The sequence below is a fragment of the Tyto alba genome, unplaced genomic scaffold (genome assembly GCF_018691265.1).
Source record: "Tyto alba isolate M040663 unplaced genomic scaffold, T.alba_DEE_v4.0 Super-Scaffold_38, whole genome shotgun sequence".
NCBI lineage: Eukaryota > Metazoa > Chordata > Aves > Strigiformes > Tytonidae > Tyto > Tyto alba.
The window spans coordinates 1,546,320-1,570,031 of record NW_024881313.1 but is presented as its reverse complement, the minus strand read 5'-3'; the positions used below and the strand labels follow the sequence as shown (position 1 = coordinate 1,570,031).

At 35.3% G+C, this 23,712-nt stretch overlaps 1 protein-coding gene across 3 annotated transcripts in view; it reads left to right on the top strand.

Annotated features, from left to right (window-relative positions):
* Positions 1-23,712, top strand: part of KCNH8 (potassium voltage-gated channel subfamily H member 8) — a 197,961-nt gene that overhangs the window by 156,820 nt on the left and 17,429 nt on the right. For all 3 annotated transcript variants that reach the window (XM_042802266.1, XM_042802265.1, XM_042802267.1), the window contains 4 exons: positions 1,703-1,952; positions 6,027-6,241; positions 19,891-19,929; positions 21,719-22,074. In XM_042802266.1, coding sequence (XP_042658200.1) covers positions 1,703-1,952; positions 6,027-6,241; positions 19,891-19,929; positions 21,719-22,074 — 860 coding nt within the window. The remainder of the gene's footprint in view (positions 1-1,702; positions 1,953-6,026; positions 6,242-19,890; positions 19,930-21,718; positions 22,075-23,712) is intronic.

Genomic DNA, 23,712 nt, shown 5'->3' with positions numbered 1-23,712 from the left:
CCCAAAATAAATCTGGCCTATTCCAGGAAGAGGGCATGGTATTGGAAAAATCTGCTTTAGAACATCATATCATATATTAAAAATTCAAAGTCCTCCATAATTCTGAAATGCTGAAGAAGCATTCATCAGAAACCTTTTGGATGATGCCAGCAGAAATGCCCCAGTGAGCAGTTTTTCCTTGCACTAAACAAAAAATCTATTGGGTTTTTTTGGTGTTATTTAAAGGAGGCACTTCTTTACTGCCCTTTCCTCCCTCTTTCATTTTCTTTTATTCTTTGCAATACTGTAAGCAAGTGGTTTGGCCCGAATTTTTATGCTATTCAATTCCCTGTATTTTTTTAAATATAGCACAATGTAACAAAAGAGTGAAATAAAAGGACAGATTTCTGGTTGTGTCTTTGCTTGCTTGTTTTAAATGACTTATCCATGTTATGTATTAGTATACTCCAGAAGAAATAATGGCTTCTCTCAGCTGGAGTGTTATTTGAATGAACCATTCCCTTCAGAGTTCTTGTTACATATGTCATTATAAAACTCAGTGGCCTCTAAAGATAATGTGGAAATAAGCAGAAAGATTTGGGTTTGAGAACATTCTTTTCTTGATAAATTCTTTTTGCGGTGTGCATAGCACAAAGAATGAGATTTTCAACAGCATCCAAGCAACAGAAGGAGCCTAATAGGATTTATAAAGGTGTAAAAACCACTTAGATGTTAAAACTTTCCTAGATTTGGTTAAAGATCACCTTCAGCTTCTGTACCTTCTGTACCTTCAGTTGCACTGAAAGTAACTGCTGTACTGCAACAGTAACTTGTGCAGAAACCATCAGTATTTTGTGATTTGCCTCCTGTCCACAGACTGCCTTGTCTAAGCCCACTTCATCAAGTGTTGGCTGATTGCATTGCTCAGGTGCCAGATCCCCTCAACCTATAAAAAAAACTATGTTTGTGGGCTTGCTTGCATGATCCAGATCTTTGCCTGTAGGCAGGCAGTATATCTTGCATCAATGGACGCCTGAAACAACTTTTTTTTTTAAAAAAGCTCCATCTGAAATTTTTGTGGTGCCTTGTGAAAAGGAAAGATGATTTGAGCAGTTATATGTCATGCTCAGAAGACTGTCTTTGAGCAGCAAGATCCTTCTCCCAATTTTACAGGCCTGCAACAGGTCTTCTGTAAAACTTATGTGGATATCATTAAGTGTTGGCCAGGCTACATTTCCCTGAAGTTAAGATGAAGGAAAAATAGGAAGACCTTATGGTCTTTTAGTTTCCATAGGTTCTTCCACTGAACATACACCTTGTCTCCATTCCTTTCCCACCTCTCTTTCACTGTCCAATTGCATTATTAAAAAAACAAACAAACAAACAAAAAAAAACAACTTAGAGATTTTTTGAGTTATTCCTCTTCCGGTGGTCAAACAGCCCGTGTTCTAACAGCTGAGAAGAATTTGTGCATTAGAGGGAATTCCGACACACAGTGGTGTTGACTTTTTTTCTTGTTTTTGTATAAAGACATATTTTTATTCATGTTTTTCCTGGAATTTATCAGCGTAAAGATTTATGAAGATATAGCACATGTTTTATCAAGGGAAAATCTTTGCATTGGTATGACATGTGCAGCACTACTAAATCAGTTCTGCAAAAGAGGAGACAAATCATTTCACACTTTTTTTCTTTTTTGCCCCTTTGTCTCTTTTTTGGACAGCTTTTAAAAGACTTCCCGGATGAGCTGCGTTCAGACATCACCATGCACTTGAACAAGGAGATTTTGCAGCTCTCCCTTTTCGAGTGCGCCAGCCGTGGTTGCCTCAGGTCTCTGTCTCTGCATATCAAAACCTCCTTCTGTGCTCCTGGGGAATACCTCCTCCGTCAGGGAGATGCCCTGCAAGCGATCTACTTCGTGTGCTCGGGTTCCATGGAAGTCCTGAAGGACAGCACGGTGCTGGCGATTCTTGGTATGCTCATAGCTGTAGCTTCAGAGAGAAAGAACGGTCCTCCAATTTAGGAGAACGTTCACTACTAACAGATGGCTTAGCATGTCCTAGTAGTCTGAAGAGAAATAATTCGTTCCAGTTTTAATCTGCTATTCATACCCTATGGACATCCTTAATTTTTTAGTTAAAACTTCCTTATTTTTTTGTCCTAAGGAGCTTTCAATTGCTAGAGTGTTAGCTGTGAAATATTTCACTTGTATCCTGATTTTCTTATACTTATTCTCTCTCCTATGCATGTAAGGAGGTACTTTCTAGCTTTTGATACAAGTTGCTGTTTTCAACTAAATTTAATGACAGTATTGACACCTCCAAGGACATTGGTTATTAGTTCCTAAATCTTTCATGAAATTTGTGGCCAGCCAGTGTTTATAAAGTATTTTGATAAAGTAAAATACAAAATTTTATTTTAAATGTAAAGAATTATTTTATTGTGATTTTAATACCTCTTTAGATTTAAAAGTATTCTTCTTTCTAATAACTTTTAATGTTCCTATAAAGCAGAGTTAAAAAGAACATTTCCTTTTTTGCTTTTCTTCATGTTTTGTGGGTTTGCACTAGACTTGATAATGCAAGCTTCTAGTCTTCTGTAATTGAATTTCCTTTATTTTTCTAGCATGCATTTGATTGGTCTGTTTTTAGAATATAAATGTGATACGTCCTATATGTTTCATAACTCTAATTCCATTAGATTGACAGTCCACATCACTCTAGCACTCATTTGTAATTAGGAAGTTTTTGAATGCCTAGATTTTATTGGATCAGATAGATCAAATCTATAAAATATGGCTTAGAAAAATCATAAGCTTAAATATAGCAAAAGGCCAAGAGTTGCCCCCATTGGAACTATGATTTCATTAATGATTCCATTTTCAGGTATTTCTGAAAATGTTAATGAAGTCATAATGCAAAAACATAAATGTACTACAATGAAATAATGTCTCACTACAGTGAATGAGAGCTTTACCATTTAAACCTAATTAACACCAGCAAAAGCTGAATGCAACAAACCTGTAGGTCCCTATGAAAAACTGTGTTATGGTTGTGATGTAAATCCAAGAGAGCAGTTTTTTCCCTGACAATGCTGAGTTACTCAAAGTTCCCAGACCATTATTGTATAATTCTGTCATGATTCTAATTCTAATGGATTAGTTTTTGTTTACTGAGCCGTTCTCACTCACAAAACACAAACAATACAATGAAATGCTCTGATCAAATACAGTTGTTTTGTTCCTCTTGAGACTATTAGTTGATATTTAATAATGACAGTTAGGATATCTTTTATAGGAAAATATTTTTTAATATAACAGTTATGTACTACTTGAGCGTAGACATTAGATTTTCTTAAAAACTTTAGCCATAAGTGATTTTTAAAATATCCATAAAGAGAAGAAATTTATAACTTTGCATGTCCCAGACACATTAACAGACAGATGTGACTGCATAAACTTTTATAAATAAGTTTACTCTCCAATGAAAAAGAGAAAACTAATAAGGATAACTTACATGATTCTGTTTATGTAAAAAATGTTGATATTCAAGGTACAATCATTTCACTGCTGCTGTAATTCTACATGAAACTTCAGCTTACTACCTACAACCTTTGCTACATGATTTTCATGTGAAAAGAAACATACATTAGCATTACCAGATCAATTGTAGTGTCTTTCAGGCTGACATCATTTCATCAAGCACTGTAACTACAATCAAATACAACTGTAAAATTTTTTTACAAATTATTTATCTTATTGATACTAAATATGTTTGTATGCCTAAAAAGTTTCTAATTAAGATGCTTAAAGATCAGGTTTGGTATATCTGAATTATTTTTTCTCTTTGTATTTACACAGACAGCAATAGTTTAACATTGCCAGCCCTCTGATCAATATAATCAAAGAAATCTAAAGACTTGTTAATACTTATGGTAAAAAGTAAAAGTAAATTATTGCTTAGCTTCACACTGTATTTGATTGTGTAAGCATTGCATCATTTGATGAGCAATGACAAATGTTATTGTCATCTATCAGATTTACCTTTCACTAAACTAATACTAGTTCTCATTTATACCCATTGCAATTTTTAAGAACGCCCAAAGTAGCATGAATGTATGTATATTCTTAGCATAAAAGAAAATTGCTCTCTACTCTTCGTTTATGATAAGTTCTTTGGAGAAAGTTGTTCAAGTTCCATGTAAATAGAACAAACTTCAAGTAGTATTTTAAAGTATTAAATTATCTTATTTACTCAGCTTCAGGGATAGTTGGCTGCTTAGTTTAACTTACCCTTCAAGTTCACTATTTCCTGTGTAATATCCAGTTGAAATCACATGTTGTGTGGATTTTCAGATTTTACAGTCTTCAGTTATAAATCACAGAATAATGTAAAATTGGAAGGGACCTCTGAAAGCCACCCAACCTAAACCTGCTCAAAGCAGGGCCATGTCCAGGCAAATTTTGAACATCTCCAAGGTCAGCAGTTCCACAACCTCTCTGGGCAGCTTGTCTGACCAGCCTCATGGTGACTTTCATTTCCTGATTTCTAATCACAATTTCTTCTGTTACAACTTGTGCTCAGTACATCTTGTCACACTGTACACCCTGAAGAAGAGTTTAGATCTGTTTTCTCTACAATTTTCCGTTAGGCTACTGAGGACAGTAACAATATCCTTCCTTTGCTTTCTCTTCTTAAGGCAGAACAATATCCAGGTTTTTTAGCCTTTCCTTGTACATTATGTTCTCCAGTCCCTGATCATCTTGGTGACATCTTCTGGACTCACTCTAGTATGTCAATATTCTGTCTTGTACTGGGAAGCCCAAAGTTGGACACCATCCTCCAGTTGTGGTATGAGAAGTGACATAGAGGAAAGGAGTCACTTGCTGGCTGCACTCTTGCTAATGCTGTGCAGGAGGTTCTTGGACTTCTTTGCCGTAAGGGCACATTGTTGGCTTGCATTCTACTTGTTTTCCATAAGGACCCCCAGGTCCTTTTCTGGAGACCTGCTTTCCAGCTGGTCAGTCCCCAGCCCATACTGCTGCGGGGGGTTTTCCATCCCAGGTGCAGGACTTGGCATTTGTTTTTGTTGAGGTTCCTGTTAGCCCTTTCCTCATTCACTGAGGTCTCCCTGAATAGCAGCTTTGCCCTTAAACATATCAACCACTCTCCCCAGTTTGGCATTGCTCATAAACTTGCCAAGAATGCACTCCATCACACTGTCCACGTCTTTAACAAAGACCACCTGTGTTAACTTTTGGGGAAGATCTCTGCTTTCAGTGACTGCTCTTTGGACTTTATACCTCAGATCAGATGTTTATGGAAGCTTCTCATAACATTTTTGTGCTCTTCAATACATGGTCAGTTATGGTTTTTAATACTTTCAGAATTCTAAGTCAGTCTTGCCCACAAATTAAAATATAATTGTTTAAGAATTAATTATTTTTTCTTGGAAGAAGTGCCATTGAGCTATAAGTCTATTAGTAGCTGATACAACTAAGATACATCATGAAGTGTAGCTATGCAGCCATAGTTGTCGTAGATTGTAAATGTTTTGCAATCCATATTCTAAATGGTCATTTAAATGGAAGATCTACATTTAACTGTCATTGCTAAAATGCTATCTTAACACTTGTCTGTTCTAACAAAAAAAAACAAAAAAACAAAAAAAAAACCAAACAAACTAGAAACATAATGTCTACTTTTTGAAAAACAAAATCACAGCACCTGTTATTAATTACTAGTGTAAATCTTAATTTTATATGCATTTACTTGATTGTTCCCTTAAATCGGGTAGTTACCTGTCCAGAAATTAGTCTTTTTTCCTCTAATTAATGGCATATAAGATTGCATCTGAAAAAAAAAAAAAAAAAAAGAAAGAAAAAACCCAAGTTTTTAGTCAAAGATCCTTTAGAAAGTTATTAATTAAACAATGCGGTGGTAACAATGGGATTTAAGATTTAGAAATAATGTTAGACAGATTTATGATTCAAAACAGAAGTAAAGAATGAATGCTTTGAAGATGATTATTTTCATATTTTCTTTTAGGTAAAGGAGATTTAATTGGAGCAAACCTATCCATTAGGGATCAAGTTATTAAAACAAATGCAGATGTTAAAGCTCTAACATACTGTGACCTCCAATGCATTATCCTCAAAGGTCTCTTTGAAGTGCTTGACCTTTACCCAGAGTATGCTCACAAGTTTGTTGAAGACATACAGCATGATCTCACATACAATCTAAGAGAAGGCCATGAAAGTGATGTAAGTATCTTTAAAGGTCTCCGTAGTTATTGTTATCTTTAAGATGTTTCTCATACTTTAGCCAGTTCTCATAATTTTGCCACAGTAAAGAAATAATACACAGATTACATTAAAAGGACTGTTCATTCCATGTGTGTGACAATTCAGTCATTCATAAACAATTCATAATTCAACAATTCATAAACATGAATTGTTTATCAATTGATCAGATCATAAACAATTAGCATGTTCTCTGCTTCTCATTTTTCCATAGAAAACATCATGTATGAGAGAACATTCTTTAATATTTTGTCATTGTTATACCTTTTCTCGAAGCTTGTGTGCCAGCCTAATGAACATTAATTTCATAGCTCACTGGTTAACACCTTGTAGTTAAAAATGTCATCACACACATTCAAACTGAGAAAGAGTTGTTTCTCATCACACTGAAACTAAAATAACTTATTATCCAACTATTTTACTTATCGATAAGGATAAAGAGCAGGAAAAAAGTGGCTAAAAACTGTACCACCACAAAAAGAGGGTTCAACAAATGGGGGAAGACATCTGTGGCAGTAGCAAGTGTGCCTGGTCAACCACTCGCTCTGCTTCTGCCTAGAAAATACCATGTCTTCATTAATGTAATTTGCAAGCGGAAATAATCTGAGAGTTATCTGAATGTTTTCAAAAGTACAATTTGTGGGTATGAAAATATGACTTTTTTTCTTTTTTTTTTTAATGTAGCATTATTTCTTGGGAGTGGTGCTATGGGAGAGTGGCAGCTGTGACACTGTATCTTGACCTCTCTCTCCCTAAAACAGAAAGATTTTACTTTTATAAGTGCCTATGACTTCTGCAGCTTTATGGAAATTTTAGGTTTGGAGAGCTCTTCCACAGTTAAACAGTAGATTGATTCCTACGAGTAAGTCAGTTTCTCACTCTCTTTCCTTGGATGTTTTAAATGACTGAAAATTTGCAACTTAATATGAATTTAATGCTTCTGCAAATGGATCAGCAGCAGTATTTAGGGTCAGGTGAACTGCACAGTGAACTAGCATGAATTTTCCCACTATGCTTTGCCAGGTGCCTGTCAGTCCTGACCTAAAATATTGCTGCATTTTCAGTCCACCAAAACTGCCTTAAAATGTATATTTCCTAACACTTTAAGCCAGCATTAAAAATGTGAGGCTGCAGAAAGATGCAATCCTGGTGATCCATTATCCCCCTTCCTTGTGCTGTTTGAACAGATCATTACACACAAAATTGAATAAAAGATTTGAGCTGAATTAAAATTAAGTGGACCAGAGAGGGCCAGAAGTCATTGGGAGTTTCCTGATCCTGGAATATCAAAGTTGGATACTTAACACTAGATTATGTAACTACCTTACCCACACAGAAATCTCTAGAAAAACTCTTAAAATTTGTTTTCTTGGTTCATTTGCAAGTCTAAGAGCGTATATAATGATGTGCTCCATCTACATTAAAATCCAAGGTGTAAGGGTGGAAAAGGCTCCAGGACATCGATAGCCATGTCACTTTTCAGTAAAACAAGGAGGAGATGTAACCAGATTTCCCAGTAACAAGTAGAAACTGTAGCTATCTAGTAATAGAAAGATTGAAAGTGTTGCTTAAGCAATCTTGGAAGAAAAACTCAGGAAATTTTAAGTACAGGACCTGGCAATTGTGTAACTATTTCAGCCTCTAATGAGTAACAGATAGAGGAACACAGACACAAAAACAGGGATATAAAGTTTCAGTGGTTCCTCATGATATCTCTAAACCCAGCAATCGTTAAGTGATTTATGGTTATAACCATTAGTGTGTGTGCAATCACACTGGTAGTGCTACTATGCCATCTTTTAATATATTCCCATCACAGCAAGATGTGAATTAGGAAAGAAGTCTTTATGTTGATTATATAGATATATATTCTGGCCTTTGCTTTCTTTGCTGCATTTTGCTCAAGAAACTCATAACTTTTTGTAAACATACTCAATAATTTGAGAACAGTCAGAAGAAACTAATTTGTTTGGTAGCTGGAGTTGTGACATTAAAAGAATTCAGCCATTCAGGTGTTTCAACCACTTCTTCTAGATCTGTGACTATGACGTCATAGCCATTAAATAGTTTGATAAGTGACACAGATTTTGACACCCGCCTCACCCCACCTATATCATTTGGCACTATATATTACAGGTTGCATATATAGCAAGCAATAAGAGAGTCAGGTATCTGATCTGATAAAGCTAGGCACTCATAAGAAAGTTCTTACAACTTATAATAGAATTATGTGAAAGAAACTGAAAATTATTTTGCTATCTACCAGCCCCGGAAAACATGTGCTGTTCTATATATTTAGAGAGCAGTAGCAGATGTTCATAACTCTGAATTATTCTATGAGAAACTGAGAATAGGAAAATATTTGCACAATATTTTTGTGGACCTGGTAACAGTTTATTGTTTCTGATTATTTCTTGTGTCTATGCAGAAATGTCTACAGCACAGACATCATTACTCAGCAAAAAAAACCCCAAAGGCTGGTTACAGCCAGACTGATACAAAGAACAGGAGGCCTCCTTGATACCTGTGCCTCCCTCAAGCTGTAACGAAGTCCCAAAGGAAGATAAGACCCATGCAGGCACAACCTTTGAATCATTACAGCTCTATCAATACATGTAATTTTCAAAAAGAAAATATTATATTCCTGAAGATGCAAAAATCTGTGGTTTTAGACAGGACTTATAATTAATAAGAATCTACTTTTCCTTTTGCAGCCTTAAAAGTAGTGTTCTGCCTCTTAAAGAGCTTCCCTACCCCCAAAGGAAAAGCTACTCTTTAAAATCAAAATACTCTATCTCTGAAGGAGGGGGAAGGACCGTTCCCTTCAGTGCATCCTCAGTGCAAATGAAATATAATGATAAAGATTGAACAAGAAAAGTAGTAGGTTCTTTCTTCAGCTGGGAGCATTGAGTCTTACTGCAGCTTAGCTGGGCTCCTTGATAATAAAATAAATAAATAGACAAAATTTAAAAGGCAACCAAGAAGCAATTAAAATAAATATTTTTTTCCCCCCCCCAGAAAGACATTGTCTAACAAAACAGGGCTTAATTCTTGTCCTTCGGAGAGTCTGGTGTTTATGCCTTAAATCTTAATGATTGAATTGCAGGGTTTTATAATATAATAAAGCTCATCTTGCTATTAGCAATACCAAATAAATTACAAGGGATGCTCCTCATTTTCTACTGGGAAACCTGAGAACTGGCCAAACCAATTGTTCTTAAAGGTGAAAACAGCTCTAAACTCTAGAGCATTCGACAAAGGCACAGCTTGGGAAGAAAAATATCTACAAATTCTAACCTAAAATATGCTGAGTTTTCTGGTTCATTCCATCTAAGCATTAAACAAGTATTTTAAGGACATATATGTAATTCCACCTTATCTCTTTTTAATTGGTTTATTTCTAGACTTTAATCTTTGGGCCAACTGGTGGTATTGCTCCTGTAGGCAGAAAAAAAGGATAGCAAAATATATTTTGAATGCAAGCACAAAATTCAGCTGAAAGTAGGCCTAGCCACTGTCTGGTTTTCGCTAGTAGACTGTGTATTTGACATACATTAATTCTTGTCTCTTTAGTCATGTTTTTTCTAGCTATTCTAATATAGATCTGTTGAATTCATGAATGCTGCTTTCCAATATAGTGATAACTCAGAAGGAATTCTGTTTGTTACAGACGTGATTATATCTTATGAATCAGCAATGGAAATAGCATGACATTTCTGATTTTTTTTAAATGAAACTTTATTGCCTACATAAAAAATAGTATTTTGCATTAAAGAAAGAAATTAAAGTCATCCTACTTTGATTTCTACAGATATTAAGGAAAAAATAAGCGTGTTTTTTAGAAATACTTGCTTTTACTTTTGGCAAGTGTTATAAGATAAATCCTGATAGAAATTTCAGTCACATAATTACTTATGGATGTGTTTAAATTCCATAGCCAAAAAGCCCCTATTTCTTGAGTATTACTTTCTTTTTATAATAAAACCTATGCACTGAAAAAATTAGTTTCCAAACCAGCTCTTACACTTAGTCATAATTCCTCTACCCCAGCCTAGATCATAGCTCATCTTGTACACTGCAGATCAATCACAGATTGCAAAATATTTTTCATAAATAATTTCCTTAGATTTCCAAAATAATTCCAACCACCTTTTTAACAGATAAGAGGCTTTTGATACGTTACCCAGCAGCTGTGTAGAAAGAAGTGGCTTACCTTAGAAAAGTTAAAAAGTTAAAAGTTAACATTTAGATTGAGGTTGGATAATTTTGAGGAAAACTTGTAATTTTTAAACAAACTTACATGCATTTAAGCACCCACCTTTGTCAATAGCTCATGGGGCAGAAGATTGTGTACTGTTTACTGAAGCTGTAACTCACTGGTGTTTATTGTCTGTGTCACAGTAGGTATAAATTCTGCAGAGCAAGAGACCAGTCAATGGTAATTTCTGTGTTTCTATACAAGAATTATTACAACAGGTAGAATACAGAAGTGAATAAATCATCTAAAGCAACAGAAGTCTAATACTTTATCTACATGATTATTCTGGGGAAAACCAAACCAAAACAAAACCAACCAAACAAAAACCCGTAGATTTCTGCTTATCATCTTTTTCTTTAGTCCAGGTGAGCTTGGCAGCAACACAGAACAAATTCCCATTGTTCTACTAGAGTCCCTAAGTGACTGATGGCTGTGCATCTACTGCTTTCTGCCTGTCAGCCACCATATTTCCATTTCTACTTTATACCTCTTTTGATATGAGATGGAGTCTGCAAACTTCTCATCTTCTCAGAGGTTATAGAATAGGAATGAAGGTGTTCATCCTAAAATAATTTTTAAACTGTGAACATAGAATTAACTTTGAGACATCGCTCCTGACGTGTGTACTGGAGTAGGTCTCTTATTTCCCTCTCTGTGTGGACTACTTCACTGTCAATGCTGCTGTGAAATATTGCTCTTTCACATTTTATAAGCTACTCAGATTTTTCATTCATGCTTCTCAGACCATCTGGATTTTTTTTTTTCTTTCTTCCCTCTCCCTCTGCTCCTCTCCATCTTCCCAAAATAAAATACCCTATTGCTGAACAAGGCAACAATCATATAATGTCACTTACACAGCTCAACGTCTATATTCTATGGAACAAGTAATAAGATTGTGTATTTGTAGAAAGGCGTGACCACTGGCAAAAAACAGAGCTGTTCCTTCACCTGTTTTACACTTCTGATTTTAAATGAATGACAAGCACTTTGGGAACAAGCTTTGCCGTTTAGCTCTCTGCAAGATATTTCACACACCTCCTACCTGTATTCCTGTTTTGGTGGATCTTTGACTATTTAAGGTGGATGCTAGTTTCAGACAATTGATTCTGCTGCAATATCCTCCTCCCTGTGCAGTGTTACAGTTCCTCCTTCCCTCAACCTGACAATTACCTGCTTCACTCAGCACGGGAGCAAGGCTGACCTGGAGCTATAGAGCAAGCCAGATTTCACTCCTTTTTGTAGTCTGCTAACTCATAAAGCTTGTTTGCTTGCAGTCATTGGTGAGTATGATGTGTGGTGCCTCAGAGCCATCAGTTCACTCAGTACCCCTCAAGATAATAATCTCACTATCATGTTTCTAATATATCCTTCAGTATGGTACATCGCTGAGATATAATGCAATGAGGAGACATGTAATTCAAAAAGGACGGGCTGGTATGCCTTTTCTCTTGCAGGCTTGGTGGCCTTTTCATTTTCTTTCTTGGCATCTTTACCCAAAGAATTTTTTTGCTGGTATGCTTCTGTTTCACTTCTGTAGCCTTCAGTCATTCTAGTATTTTTGAAAATAACACCACACAGCCAGGTATGCCGTCTGGTTTTGTCTCTCTAATAGCTTATTCTTCAGATCTGTGGTCATTTTCCAGTTAGAAGATTCATCCTACAACAACTTATTGATCTTTTCCATTAATTTTTTTTTTTCATTAGTTCTTATGTTTTTACAAGTCTTTTCCATTTTACACCTAAAACAAATAGACTGTGAGGATGAATCCCACAAGGTGTGGAAGAGGCCAAAGGGGAGGAGAGGAAAATAACCCATTTAGCTTTGTCTGGAAGGATGTTACATATATGTGACCCATCCCAAAATTCTTATCCCTGTGATCACTTTCTTACTTTTATTAATGAGTTAAGAGAGAGGAATTATGATTATTAGCCATACATTATTTATAACAAGGCTATAGAATGCATGTATGTAATTAGGATTTTCACAATAGGACCTTAGCACTTTCTTGACACACAATTTTAATTGTAACTAGAATTATAATGTTTAAGTGAGTGACAAAATTTTACTTCTAATTTTAACTTTTGAGTCCTTTTGAACACTCTCCATTCTCATTCATTTCACTTCCTGGGATTATTGCATTCTGCATAAGATTAACCAGAGGGTTACATGTTGAAAAAAAAGTCCAGGCTAGCAAAGAAACTTATTGATGTTTTTAGACTGTGGTATGAGGATGGTATAAAACACAGTGTCAAACAAAATTTTAGCCAGGAAAAGCTCCTGGCTTTCAGAGAATACTACCTTGGAATCTAACCATATTTCTATTTTAATTACACAGGGCTGTTAGGTGGTAACTTTTTCCAATATGCTTCACTGTGCCTTAGGAAATATGATAATGTAACTTTTACAATATTAATATTATATCTTTGTCTCTAGATTGGAAAAAATGGAAAGTAGAATTAATATAGCTTAACCTTAAAATAGTATGAAGCTAGAGAGTGGATTTTATTTTTTTATTTTTAATAATTGCTTTTATTTTACATTGATGTAGCGATGACCAGATAGTGGCCTTAAATTTAGAAGCATTCTTACAGTAACCTATCCTTTTATAAGTTAGTCTTACTTTACACAGAATAATGAAGGAAATTATGATACTTACCACAATTTCTTCTACAAGAGCACTAGTTCTGAAGGCACAGACTGCCTTGAGATGTAATGAGCATGTCAGACTGGCTTATATGGTAAAGTTCCTGTATCACTTGCAGAGTCATTATAACTTCAGGATATATGCTGAAATGCATGGTTAAATATGATGTACTTTTGGACCAAACTGTCTATAATCAGTTCAACTTGTTTATCAAGTCAGCATTCTACATGAATATAACTGTGTGCTCTCAGTTTTATTGAGCTGGTAACATTTTTAGTGTGACTTTTTTAAACATTGTAAAATAGTAGAATAGCTGAGGTTGGAACTTATCACTGAAGATCATCTAGACTCACCCTTCTGCTCAAAGACATGAAAGCATGTAAAAATGAAAACCAAATATTATTTATCTATAAATGCAGTCTAAGATTTTACCTATAGTCTACATGAATTCTGCCAAAAATGCAGTTCCTACTACCTAAGATATATGGATCACTTATTCAATGCTCTGATAAATAACATGTTTGTAGTAACAAATATATGCATACAATATATACTGTATATACAGTATGGTACTACATATGTAGTAAGTGTTCAGGGACAGGTTCCACTGATAATCACACTATGTTCATTCCTTCGGGAAGATTGATGCTGGGTTTCTCTGACACTGGGTTTGGTTTTATATCACAGTACTTTGAAAATTGACGCAGTTTCATTCACTTATTGAATGTCCATATTGTCTTAGTTTCTAATATGTGCAGAACTTCTTGAGTAACAAAGCTTCCAAGAGCTCCAAAAAGCTGCACACTCAGCTTTTCTGTATTATACATATATAGAAAACAGAAATTTCATCTCAGGGAAAGGAAATTATGATGGTTTTCTTACTTAAGGTTATATACTTATAATTCTGCTGATATCTTCACATGCCAGGACATGGCTTCTTACCCTGAGGTAAAATCATGCAAATCAATTTCACAATTACTGTATGTTTGCTGTTTTCCCAAAAGTTTTAAGTCTGAATATGTCTAGGGGCCAGATATGTGCTCAGTTTGCACTTTTCTTCCTTCTGGGAGAACTGACTAGAGGTTAATCTACTCATCAAGTTGCCACCCAAAAAGAAAAATATTAATTATTTAGAAGAAATATTTCTGAGGGGAAAAAAAAAAAATCAAAAAAACAAACAAACAAAAACAAAACAAAACAAAACCCAAAACAAACAAAAGAAAAAAAAAAAAAAAAAAACAACACAAAACAATCCAACAGTCCAACAGATTTTAAAGTAAGGAAACAGGTTATGCTGTCCGTGCCTCCTTTGTAAGGTTTACTCTTAAAGCTGGACAAAGCTTGACTTTCTTAAAAATTCTCCACAGGTATGTTGTTGTCCTCAGTGAGCCACTTCATATTAACACTCATCTCACTGATTTGGCCTCTGAGTGCTAGCAAAACAGCTGGGAGACATTGGGGATGATTGGAAATAGGCAACTGGCAGGTAATACAATTTATTGAGAGAGTGCTTTTCAAGATGCACCTCATTGACTCCCTCTTCTCTTTTCAATAGCCTCTCTGAAGTTAGATAAACATATTTACATAGAAAGTAATATGAAGTTTCATTTAAAGATAAAGCTAACAGTATAATCTTAAAAGCAACTCTTCCATAGTATCTGCAGCCTCAAGTTGAGGAGTCCAATTGGATATCAATCCACAGGGCCAATCCTGCAAATATTTGTGACTCTGTGAAATCTTAGATTTGTACAAAGTTAAGCATATAAGTTTTATTGTTTTGAAAACTGTTAACAGTCATCATTTCTATTAATGCTACGTAAATCTTTACAGAAATGTAATCAAACTGTAGGAATATTAAAAAGTTTTCTCCACTACATCTTTTGTCTGCAGTAATCTGCAAGCTTTTTCAAAAATGTAACCTGCAAGAGCAATGTACACTCAGTGCCAGGTCTATTGTCTATTTTAACAATTCTTCCTTTTGTCTTTCTTTGACCTTATTGAGAATCTCTTCCTTATTTTTAATTCTTATTGGCACAGGTTTGCTATGAAAAATGTATATTCAGAGCAGTCTGGACCCTATTTTCTTCTCCTGTTTTGGGGTAGGGAAGAGGGAGGTAAGAATATAGAAATAAAAGTGACAAATTATACCATCCACATTTACCATTTATTTGATCCTTGATTTGGACCAAGTGACAGAGAGGTTTTTGTTTGTGACATCTTTTTAACATAAAATGCAACAGACCCTGTATTGTTGATGAAATAATAAAAGTATAATTTAAAATTTTTACTAATGAGTGCAGTGAAATTAACATCCAGGTTTTAAAGAAATATATGAAAAGTAAACTTTTAATACTAAATATAAAAGCTCACGTAAGAAATTTGAATCCAAGGAAGTGTTCATTTGCAAAAAAAACTTATCCAAAGCTAACCACAACCAGCCAGTTATTGAACACTTGTCCTAACTTCACAGGTTACAATAATTTATTCAAAAGATAGGCATGATGTAGGATAATGACTTAACAGAAAATGACAGATCTTATGACAATTCAGTTATTGGTCACCTAGAATAAAGTACTGGTGACAGATCTGCTGTTCCACTTTTGCTGCTAGTTCAATATACTTTATACTGTAAGTAGGATCAGAGAATGCTAAAAGCACCTCCTTCCACAAAATACATTTTCTTTATCTGTCCATTAAGCAAGAAAAATAGATAAGAATAAACCTGAGAAAATATAGGAACAAATCAATGAACTATAGAAAGTCTTAAAAAGGAAAAAAAAAATAAAAAAGGAAAAAGAAGGGATAAATTGCTCAGTAAATGTAGATATGAAACAATTATATCTAACTTGAGAAACTGTGACCAAGTCCTTTGTGATTTACAGATTTTGTGTTATTTCACTGAAATATTTCCTGATTATGGAAAACTGAGGCCTGAATGCATCTGAAGCATTAAGTTTTTCAGTGGTACAATAATCTCTTGTTATTTACTTGTATCATTTCCATTACCATACAGTAAATTTTCACAGAATAGAATATATGGCAGGAGTTCTTGTTTTTTTTTATCTCCACGCTGCCAATGCTCTTAAATGGTTTTTTCCTGTTTCCAAATGTTGACTAAGAACATTCATATTTTAGTTTGATTTCAAATCCTTTCCTGAAAGTGTATTTTATCCTTTTTGACTCCTCAGATACAAAGAATTATTCATATTTAGGACTCAAGACTTAGAAGCAAATCAGTGAAATTATGTTTCTATTTTTGTTTCTACTTCCCATGAAGGCAGCAGAAATCAGGCCAATAAAAGCTGATACCATTCTTTGGAGCCCAAAAATGCAAATTTACTTACATCGACATTTAATATATTAACCCCAAATTTTGCTGCATCTCTATATTTCTCTTTTTAGGGTTTTGTCACTGGAATTAAACTTGAATTATTGAACATCTAATTACCTGTCTGAATTATTGTACAGCTAATTACCTGGTTTGGTCACAATTCCTGGTAGAGATTCTTCTGTTCAAGATCACTGTCTCTTGACCCTAGAAAAATCTTCAGATCATTGGCTTTCGACAGCAAACCACCAGTGTTTTCAGATGGGGAAATGTTCTTTTTCTGCTTGTAATAAGAAATGATAAAGATTACTGAATTTTTAAGCTCTATATATTAACATATTAAACAATTACAATATTATAGATTTGAGATTACGTACCTGGATGAATTTGATATGACTCTGCTTTTGGTACATGATCTATTATTGTTTTATCTTGTGACATTAAATTTAACAGCTGGTTTCACAAGACATAAAGAGGCACCAGGGCTGAAATTAAAAATTTAATTAGACTCTTTGTTGGTATTTCGCATAACTCATGCTAACATCAGTCTTTTTGTTTTTTTCCTAATAGCAGGGGAAATGCCCAGTTTTCTTTCAGTAGCCCTTATTCTTTGAAGAGTTGTATTTCTTTTAAAAAGACCAGCATGTGAGCGTTTTTGCATCCTCTCTCTTTTTACATAAGAAAAAAAAGCAAAAGCATTTTATGTAAGGCCACACCAGTGTGCTGCATTAAATGAAAGGCTTTAGCAGATCAGAAACTAGGACAGCACCTCATAATTATTTAGTCTGCTACTACATTTTTACAGAGATAAAGCTACATGCATGGTGAGGTCTTCAAATTTACTGTCCTTTGACTGGATTTGTCAGTGTTCTTGTTCATCTTTCCTTTTCTCTTTGAGAACAGTAATTTTGCAGGGAGGGAGAGAGAGAGGGTAGTTCCTGGATGAGGTTTAAAAGCAAAACTCTTGAGAATTCTCTCTGGTCACAGATTAATTGTAGTTTCTTTTACCAGCTTTCAACTACCAAGCCATAAAGTCCAGGCTCCTGTTTTATGTGTGCAAGATACGGTGTTCAAAGTTGCAAGCAATAAATATGGCTGCACTGAATTACTATAGAAGTAATTACAACACTCTTTACTGTGGCTTCTGTGCAATGAAAAAGATAGTTTATAGGTCCTGAGTTTATCTAAAAATCTCAATTTATCCAGACTGAAATTGTCCCCAGTGGATTAAAGGGGCCAGTTTGGGGAAATGGAAGAAAAAAGTTTGTGGAGTAGTTTGTCACGTCACATGCGCCCTGTTTGTAACTATCCTTCTTTCCTGATAACCTTCCTCCGGAGAACACGCCTTCCCCTCCCTGCACAAAACAACCTGCCTTCAAAAATCCCTTTACCTTTTGCTTGATAAGGTCATAAGGCAACAAAGTGCTGTCACTAACCCCATTTTCTCTGTAGCCAGTTTCTCCGTGCGGCAGCGGCCAGCAAGGGTAGCGCTGAGAGCTGGGGAGGATGGATGGGTGTCTGGGGCTGCTGGGGTGACGGGCAGTGGAGGGGTCCTGCAGCCTGGGGACAGTGCTCCAACTGGTCACAGAGCTCAAAGACCCCAGCTGGGCTGTGGGAAATGCCACCAGGACATCTAGGGGACACCCATATAATCTTTTTTTGTCTCTGTTTTCAAGATGTACAATCAGGATTAACACACATGCTCAGGAGGAGAAGAAAAAAAAAATAAAATAAAAGGAGGAATCTTCACCCACATTCCAAACTACAAATGTCAAGTCACTTCAGAAGCATTCAGTGGGCAAATTCATATTTTCTAAGATCCTTTTGTGAAGCTGCTAATGTTTGGGATTGGCTTGGAGCTTTAATTAAGGCTGCTGTTTAACATCCATATTGCACCTGTGCCTAGAAGCCAAGCAAACTGATGCCCCAAAATTCTAGGCACTGTTGCAAATTAATCTTGTTAAACATACGTGCAAAGTGGGCCATTAGTACTTCCTAATTCTGACTTTAATATTTTACCATTCTTCTGAATCTTGAAGGACATGGTGTTTCTTCGATTGGCATAGATTACAATGTAAACTGGGAGATTTCAGTATCTGAGATCTCATCCTCTGCTAATATCATCTAGTACTTTATCTTACTCAAGAAGAACACAGCAGTTATTTTATTTACATAGCCTAATTATTGCAGTTGTTCTGTTTGGCAGTTATTAGAGTGTTATTGCTAAATTTATTGATACACCTGCTAGTGCCTTGGCTGTCTCAGACAAACTTAAACAGACTTAAATATTGTGTATTTGTGTATTATACTACTACTGGTACCCTCAGTTTTATGAGCAACTACAAAACAGTCTTCAGGTTAACCTGAAAGACTTGTGAAAAAAACAAACAAGCAAACAAACAATTATTTTTTTTCTAAATCTGTGCCTAAAATTTACGTATTTAGGAGTTCTGAAGACTTCTATCAAACAAACTGAGCAGTACCAATGACTTCTAGAAAGGCCTTACTTCTACCTGAGTCTGGAGAAAAATAAACTGATACTACAAATTTAAAATTGATGGGTGTTAAGCACTTTTTATCTTGACATATGGGTTTAGGAAAGCTGAAAATTACTTCTAAAAAAGTTCTACCTGACAGACTAAAATGTTCATATACATACAGTGTCTAGGCTGTCAGAGTCTTGCCCATGGTCAAGGTGTGGACATTCAAATAGGAACATACTGTTGTTTAACAAATATCACTCAGTAGTTCCTGTGGATTTTATGAGAAGTAGTTACACATTAAACTTGCATGATTTTTTCATTCTTCCTTTTCTTTTGCTTTGCTTTCTGTTTAATCCAAGAAGGAAAAATATCATGGCCTTGAATAGTCACGTATCTCCCTCAGGATTACGTTGGTCCTACTTGCTTCAGCCCCATTACTGCCTTTGAGAACTCCCCAAAGATGCCTCAGTTAGATCCTCTACATGTAAGGATTAGGCTGGCACAGGAGCTAACGCTACAAAGAGGTATGGCCGAAGCAGAGCACTATTCCTGTATGGGATTTCATCAAACCAGCACTGAAACCCACCAGGCATATAATCACCCATTTACATTCATTCACTGGTTTGGAGACTTGACCCAACTTTTTATTAAAGTAAAATGTTCTTTCTGTAGGAACTGCATTTTTAATAAAAATAAAAACCTTTTTTTCTCCCCCCTCACAGCATCTGTTTCCATAGAGTGTCTTTAGTTCAGCACTATGTCAACATTTAATACAGTTCTTTTGTCATGAGCTTTTTTCCTTGTATCAACATAAACGTTTTGGTTTAGATGTTTGCATGCTCTTGGAAGCCAATTCTGTGCAGATGCATATATTTGCTACTTTTGTTTTTTTTCAGGTAATATCAAAATTATCAAACAAGTCTACGTTATCTCAGGTACGTTAGTCACATTTTAAACATGACAAGTTTGACGTTGACACGTGCACACAGTTATGGCTAGAGCAAAGCTGAAAAAACTCCAACTGACTTTGTGGTTTCAGAATGAGACTTTAAATAGCATCCTACAGATAGTTCTGCCACTGTCCATTTTTTAAGTAATAGCCTACGATCTTCCCTTCCAGGTGCTAGATTTGGATATCCTACTATAGCACCTCCATTTTAAATACATGGTTACCCAAGCCAAAGTTTTGAATATGGGTAACGCTTGTTATCTGTATAGTACAGGCTGCATCAGCACCAGGTCCTGTACAATTTGGTCATCATGACAGCCTTCAGATGACTATTATGGTTGACAACAATGCTGTTGTATTTTATATGGACAGGTCTTTTGCCACTGTTTAAAATTCTTACCCTTTCGTACATCTCAGATGGAAAGGACCTAGCTCACTAAATCTGTCAATGTATTATAAGAGAAGAGCATTCACTCCATGGAAGTGTGCTGTAGTACACAGCAAAATTAAACCCATGCTGCAAAATGTTTAGACAGATACTATAGGAGCTTAGAACATTTGGCTAAATTCCCCCAGTCTGCATTTCCACCCAGCCAATCTTACTTGGCCTGAATGTGGGAAATTTGACTATACAAGCTCATCTGAGGCCTTCCATCTGAAGATAACAGTGCCTTAATCAAGCCTGATTAAGAGAAGTAGGCTGAAAAAAAATTAATTGTATCCTTCTCTGAAACCATGAAGTTGCATTTGGCTGTACTCCTCACTGAAATGTTTGGAGTTTGTTAATTTGACCTGGAACCTGATTCTGCCTTAGTCCATTCACTTACTTCCAATACAAACAGTAAGTTGTACCATGGGAATAAATGAAACTATTTTTGAGTTATGGCCTGATTCTGACATGATCTTAATGTTGGCATACTCAGCACTCATGATTGGTGTATTTTGTTACCATGAAACAGTAGCAAACTACATTTCTATCTTACACTGTGCTTTAATTAGTACTTAAAGTACAGAACCCAGGTCTATATTGCCTCTAAATTGCTTTGGTTCCAACATAAAGCATTGAAATTTAAAAAAAAAAAAAAAAACAAAAAACAAAAAAAAAAAAAAAAAAAAAAAAAAAAAAAACAAACCACAGATGCAGATCTGGTTTTCTATGACTCAGTTCTGAAGTTGACACTGTCATACCACTGGTGCATTAATGGGACTTTGCATAAACTGAAAAATCTGCCTACTATCCCAGCAGTGGTCTCACTTACAACTAAGAAGGATACAGAGGACATTCAGACATTCAGGCTTGCGCTGAACTGGTGTAAATGCTATTTATACATTATAAATGTTTCTATATGAAAATGTGGGATTATATGAATTACCAGCCTCAGTTCTTTCCCTTGGTCCACCGGGAGTTCAGGAGTATAACATTTAAAATAAATAATTTCTCAGTAAAGCAAGATTAATCTACTCAAGTGTGCATATGGCATATGGCTTGTAAGAAATAGCCATGTAATCTTCCTTGGTAGCAAAGGATATTCGAGTGAGTTGACCAACTGTATCACTAATGACCTTTTTTAATTTGTTTGTATTTTTCTCACATATGCACACATAGACATAGTTGAGGAGTGAAGCTATGGAAGAGTTCTGAAAGAGCTATATCTAATGAGAAATGATAGCTGTGCTAGATATGGGCTTGTTCCAGGATGAACATCAGAAGAAATTGTGTTTCTGCAACATCAGGCTCTGAATTTTGCACTACTATGTATTATCTGATATTTTAGACAGAGCTCAAGGGAAATGGAAATATAAAGAAGAAACTACCTTCAATTGTGGAAGATGAAGATGAGGATGAGGAGGGAGAAGAAGAGAGCAGCACCCTTTCACCAATCCATACAAGAAGCACAAATTGCTCTCAGCAGAAGAAGGCTGGAAGCAATAAAAACCACCTAGGGAGAAACTTGAAGCACATGGCCTCAGGAACAGCGCCCTTTCATTCACCCATGCACGCTTGCAGTTCAAACCCCTCAAGAACCAAACATGAAACGGAGCTCCATTACTACTCCAGAAGGAAGGAAAAAAACATGAAGTTACACCTTTCAGCACTGACCACCAGTGGTCCACCTGACCTGAGCCCAAGGTAGTAGTGATGAACGGCTATCTTCTCTATCATGTAATTCCTATTAATAACATTATGATTGTAACACCATTAAATATTTCATTTTCTTTAACAGTTGATTTTTTTTTTCATTCCGCAGAGAAGGAAAAGTCCTCTTATTGTAGGAAGTATTACACACTATGCAGAATGTTATTACTTTAGCACTTTATTGCAGAATAAAGTATTTCAACCAGTAAAGGGGGAAAGTATTGAGCAATTAGGAACATGACTATTTGAATAATCTGGATTTATGATATCATTTTGTCCACCTATAATATGCAGTCCAATAAAAGCACCATGAAACATTTCAAGTCCATCAGAGAGACAGAAATTTAGAAAGGAAGTAGATAATAATACAGCATTGTTGTGCAAATACAAAAATTGCTGGAGTAGAGGACTATAATGGAAAACTATTGCCTAGCAATTTTAGAAAATATTTAGAGGCTTTTTACATTGGAGAAAGGAAATCTGATAATGCAAGTTATGTAGAGAGTAAATATGGAGTTGGGAAAATCTGTTTCGTGGTGACTTTTGACATAAACAAGAGTCATATAATAGTAGTATTATGATTATATTAGGGTATAATTATAAATATTTTAATTTTTTACGTCTATATTACTTGTAAGATTATTTATGTTATCGTATTTCTAAATTGCTGCAACATAAGAAGTAATAACCAAGAGTTTGGGGACCAGTGCTTTACAGAAATAGCAATCACCTTTTAACATACAAGGAGCTGCAGCAGTTGACCTTCCAGTTAAAGTTTTGGTTTCTATAATTTGAAGTATTTTACAGGTTCAAGGACTTCCTATATTCACTAGAGGCAGAGTGGTAGTTTCAGCAACTTGCTGTTGCAAACATGAAATAGCCACAACTTGGCAATATTTGTTTAGCTCTGTCAAGGCACCTGTCCCTAAGGATGCAGTAATAAAAAGGACATGGAAGACTACATAGGAATCTTCCCTCCTCATCATATATTTGATCAGTACAGTTACATTTAAAACAGAAGCAATACAAACTGATTTTAGTTTTGTCAATACAGGGGAAGATATTGTGTAGAAAACCAACTTTTACATTAGCAAATTTGAAATGCATAGTGGATATTTTACAATTTCTTTTGTAGATCTCATATGAATTTGGTTCAGGTCAGATATGAGTAAAGGTCATTATCATTTGCATAACAAGTGGTAATTCAGGAAAAAGCTACCTTTCATATTTTCTGCTGAAATGTATTCTTGCTCATTATTGTTTTGGACATATGCAGGCAGAGATTGGCACCCAAGGCTGCAAAAGCAAATGTGAAATAAGTATTGTTAGATATGTTGTTATTTCTTATTTCTATTCATAATTTTATAACTTCAGACTAATCCTGTTAATAGACTGGAAAATTGGCCCAGGATATTTTTCAGACTCTTTTCAGCCAAAACACTTTCAGATTAATTCCCAGAATGAGTTTATATTATTAGAACATTTAAACTGACAAGTTAAAAACACTTTAAAGAGAGACATAAATGTTTCTTAGTATTAAAAGAGAAAATAAGATCTTAATTAAGATCCTTATTTTTGTTTGCTGTTAGACAGCAGCGTATGGGGAAGAAAAAACTAGTTGAAATGTCCAGT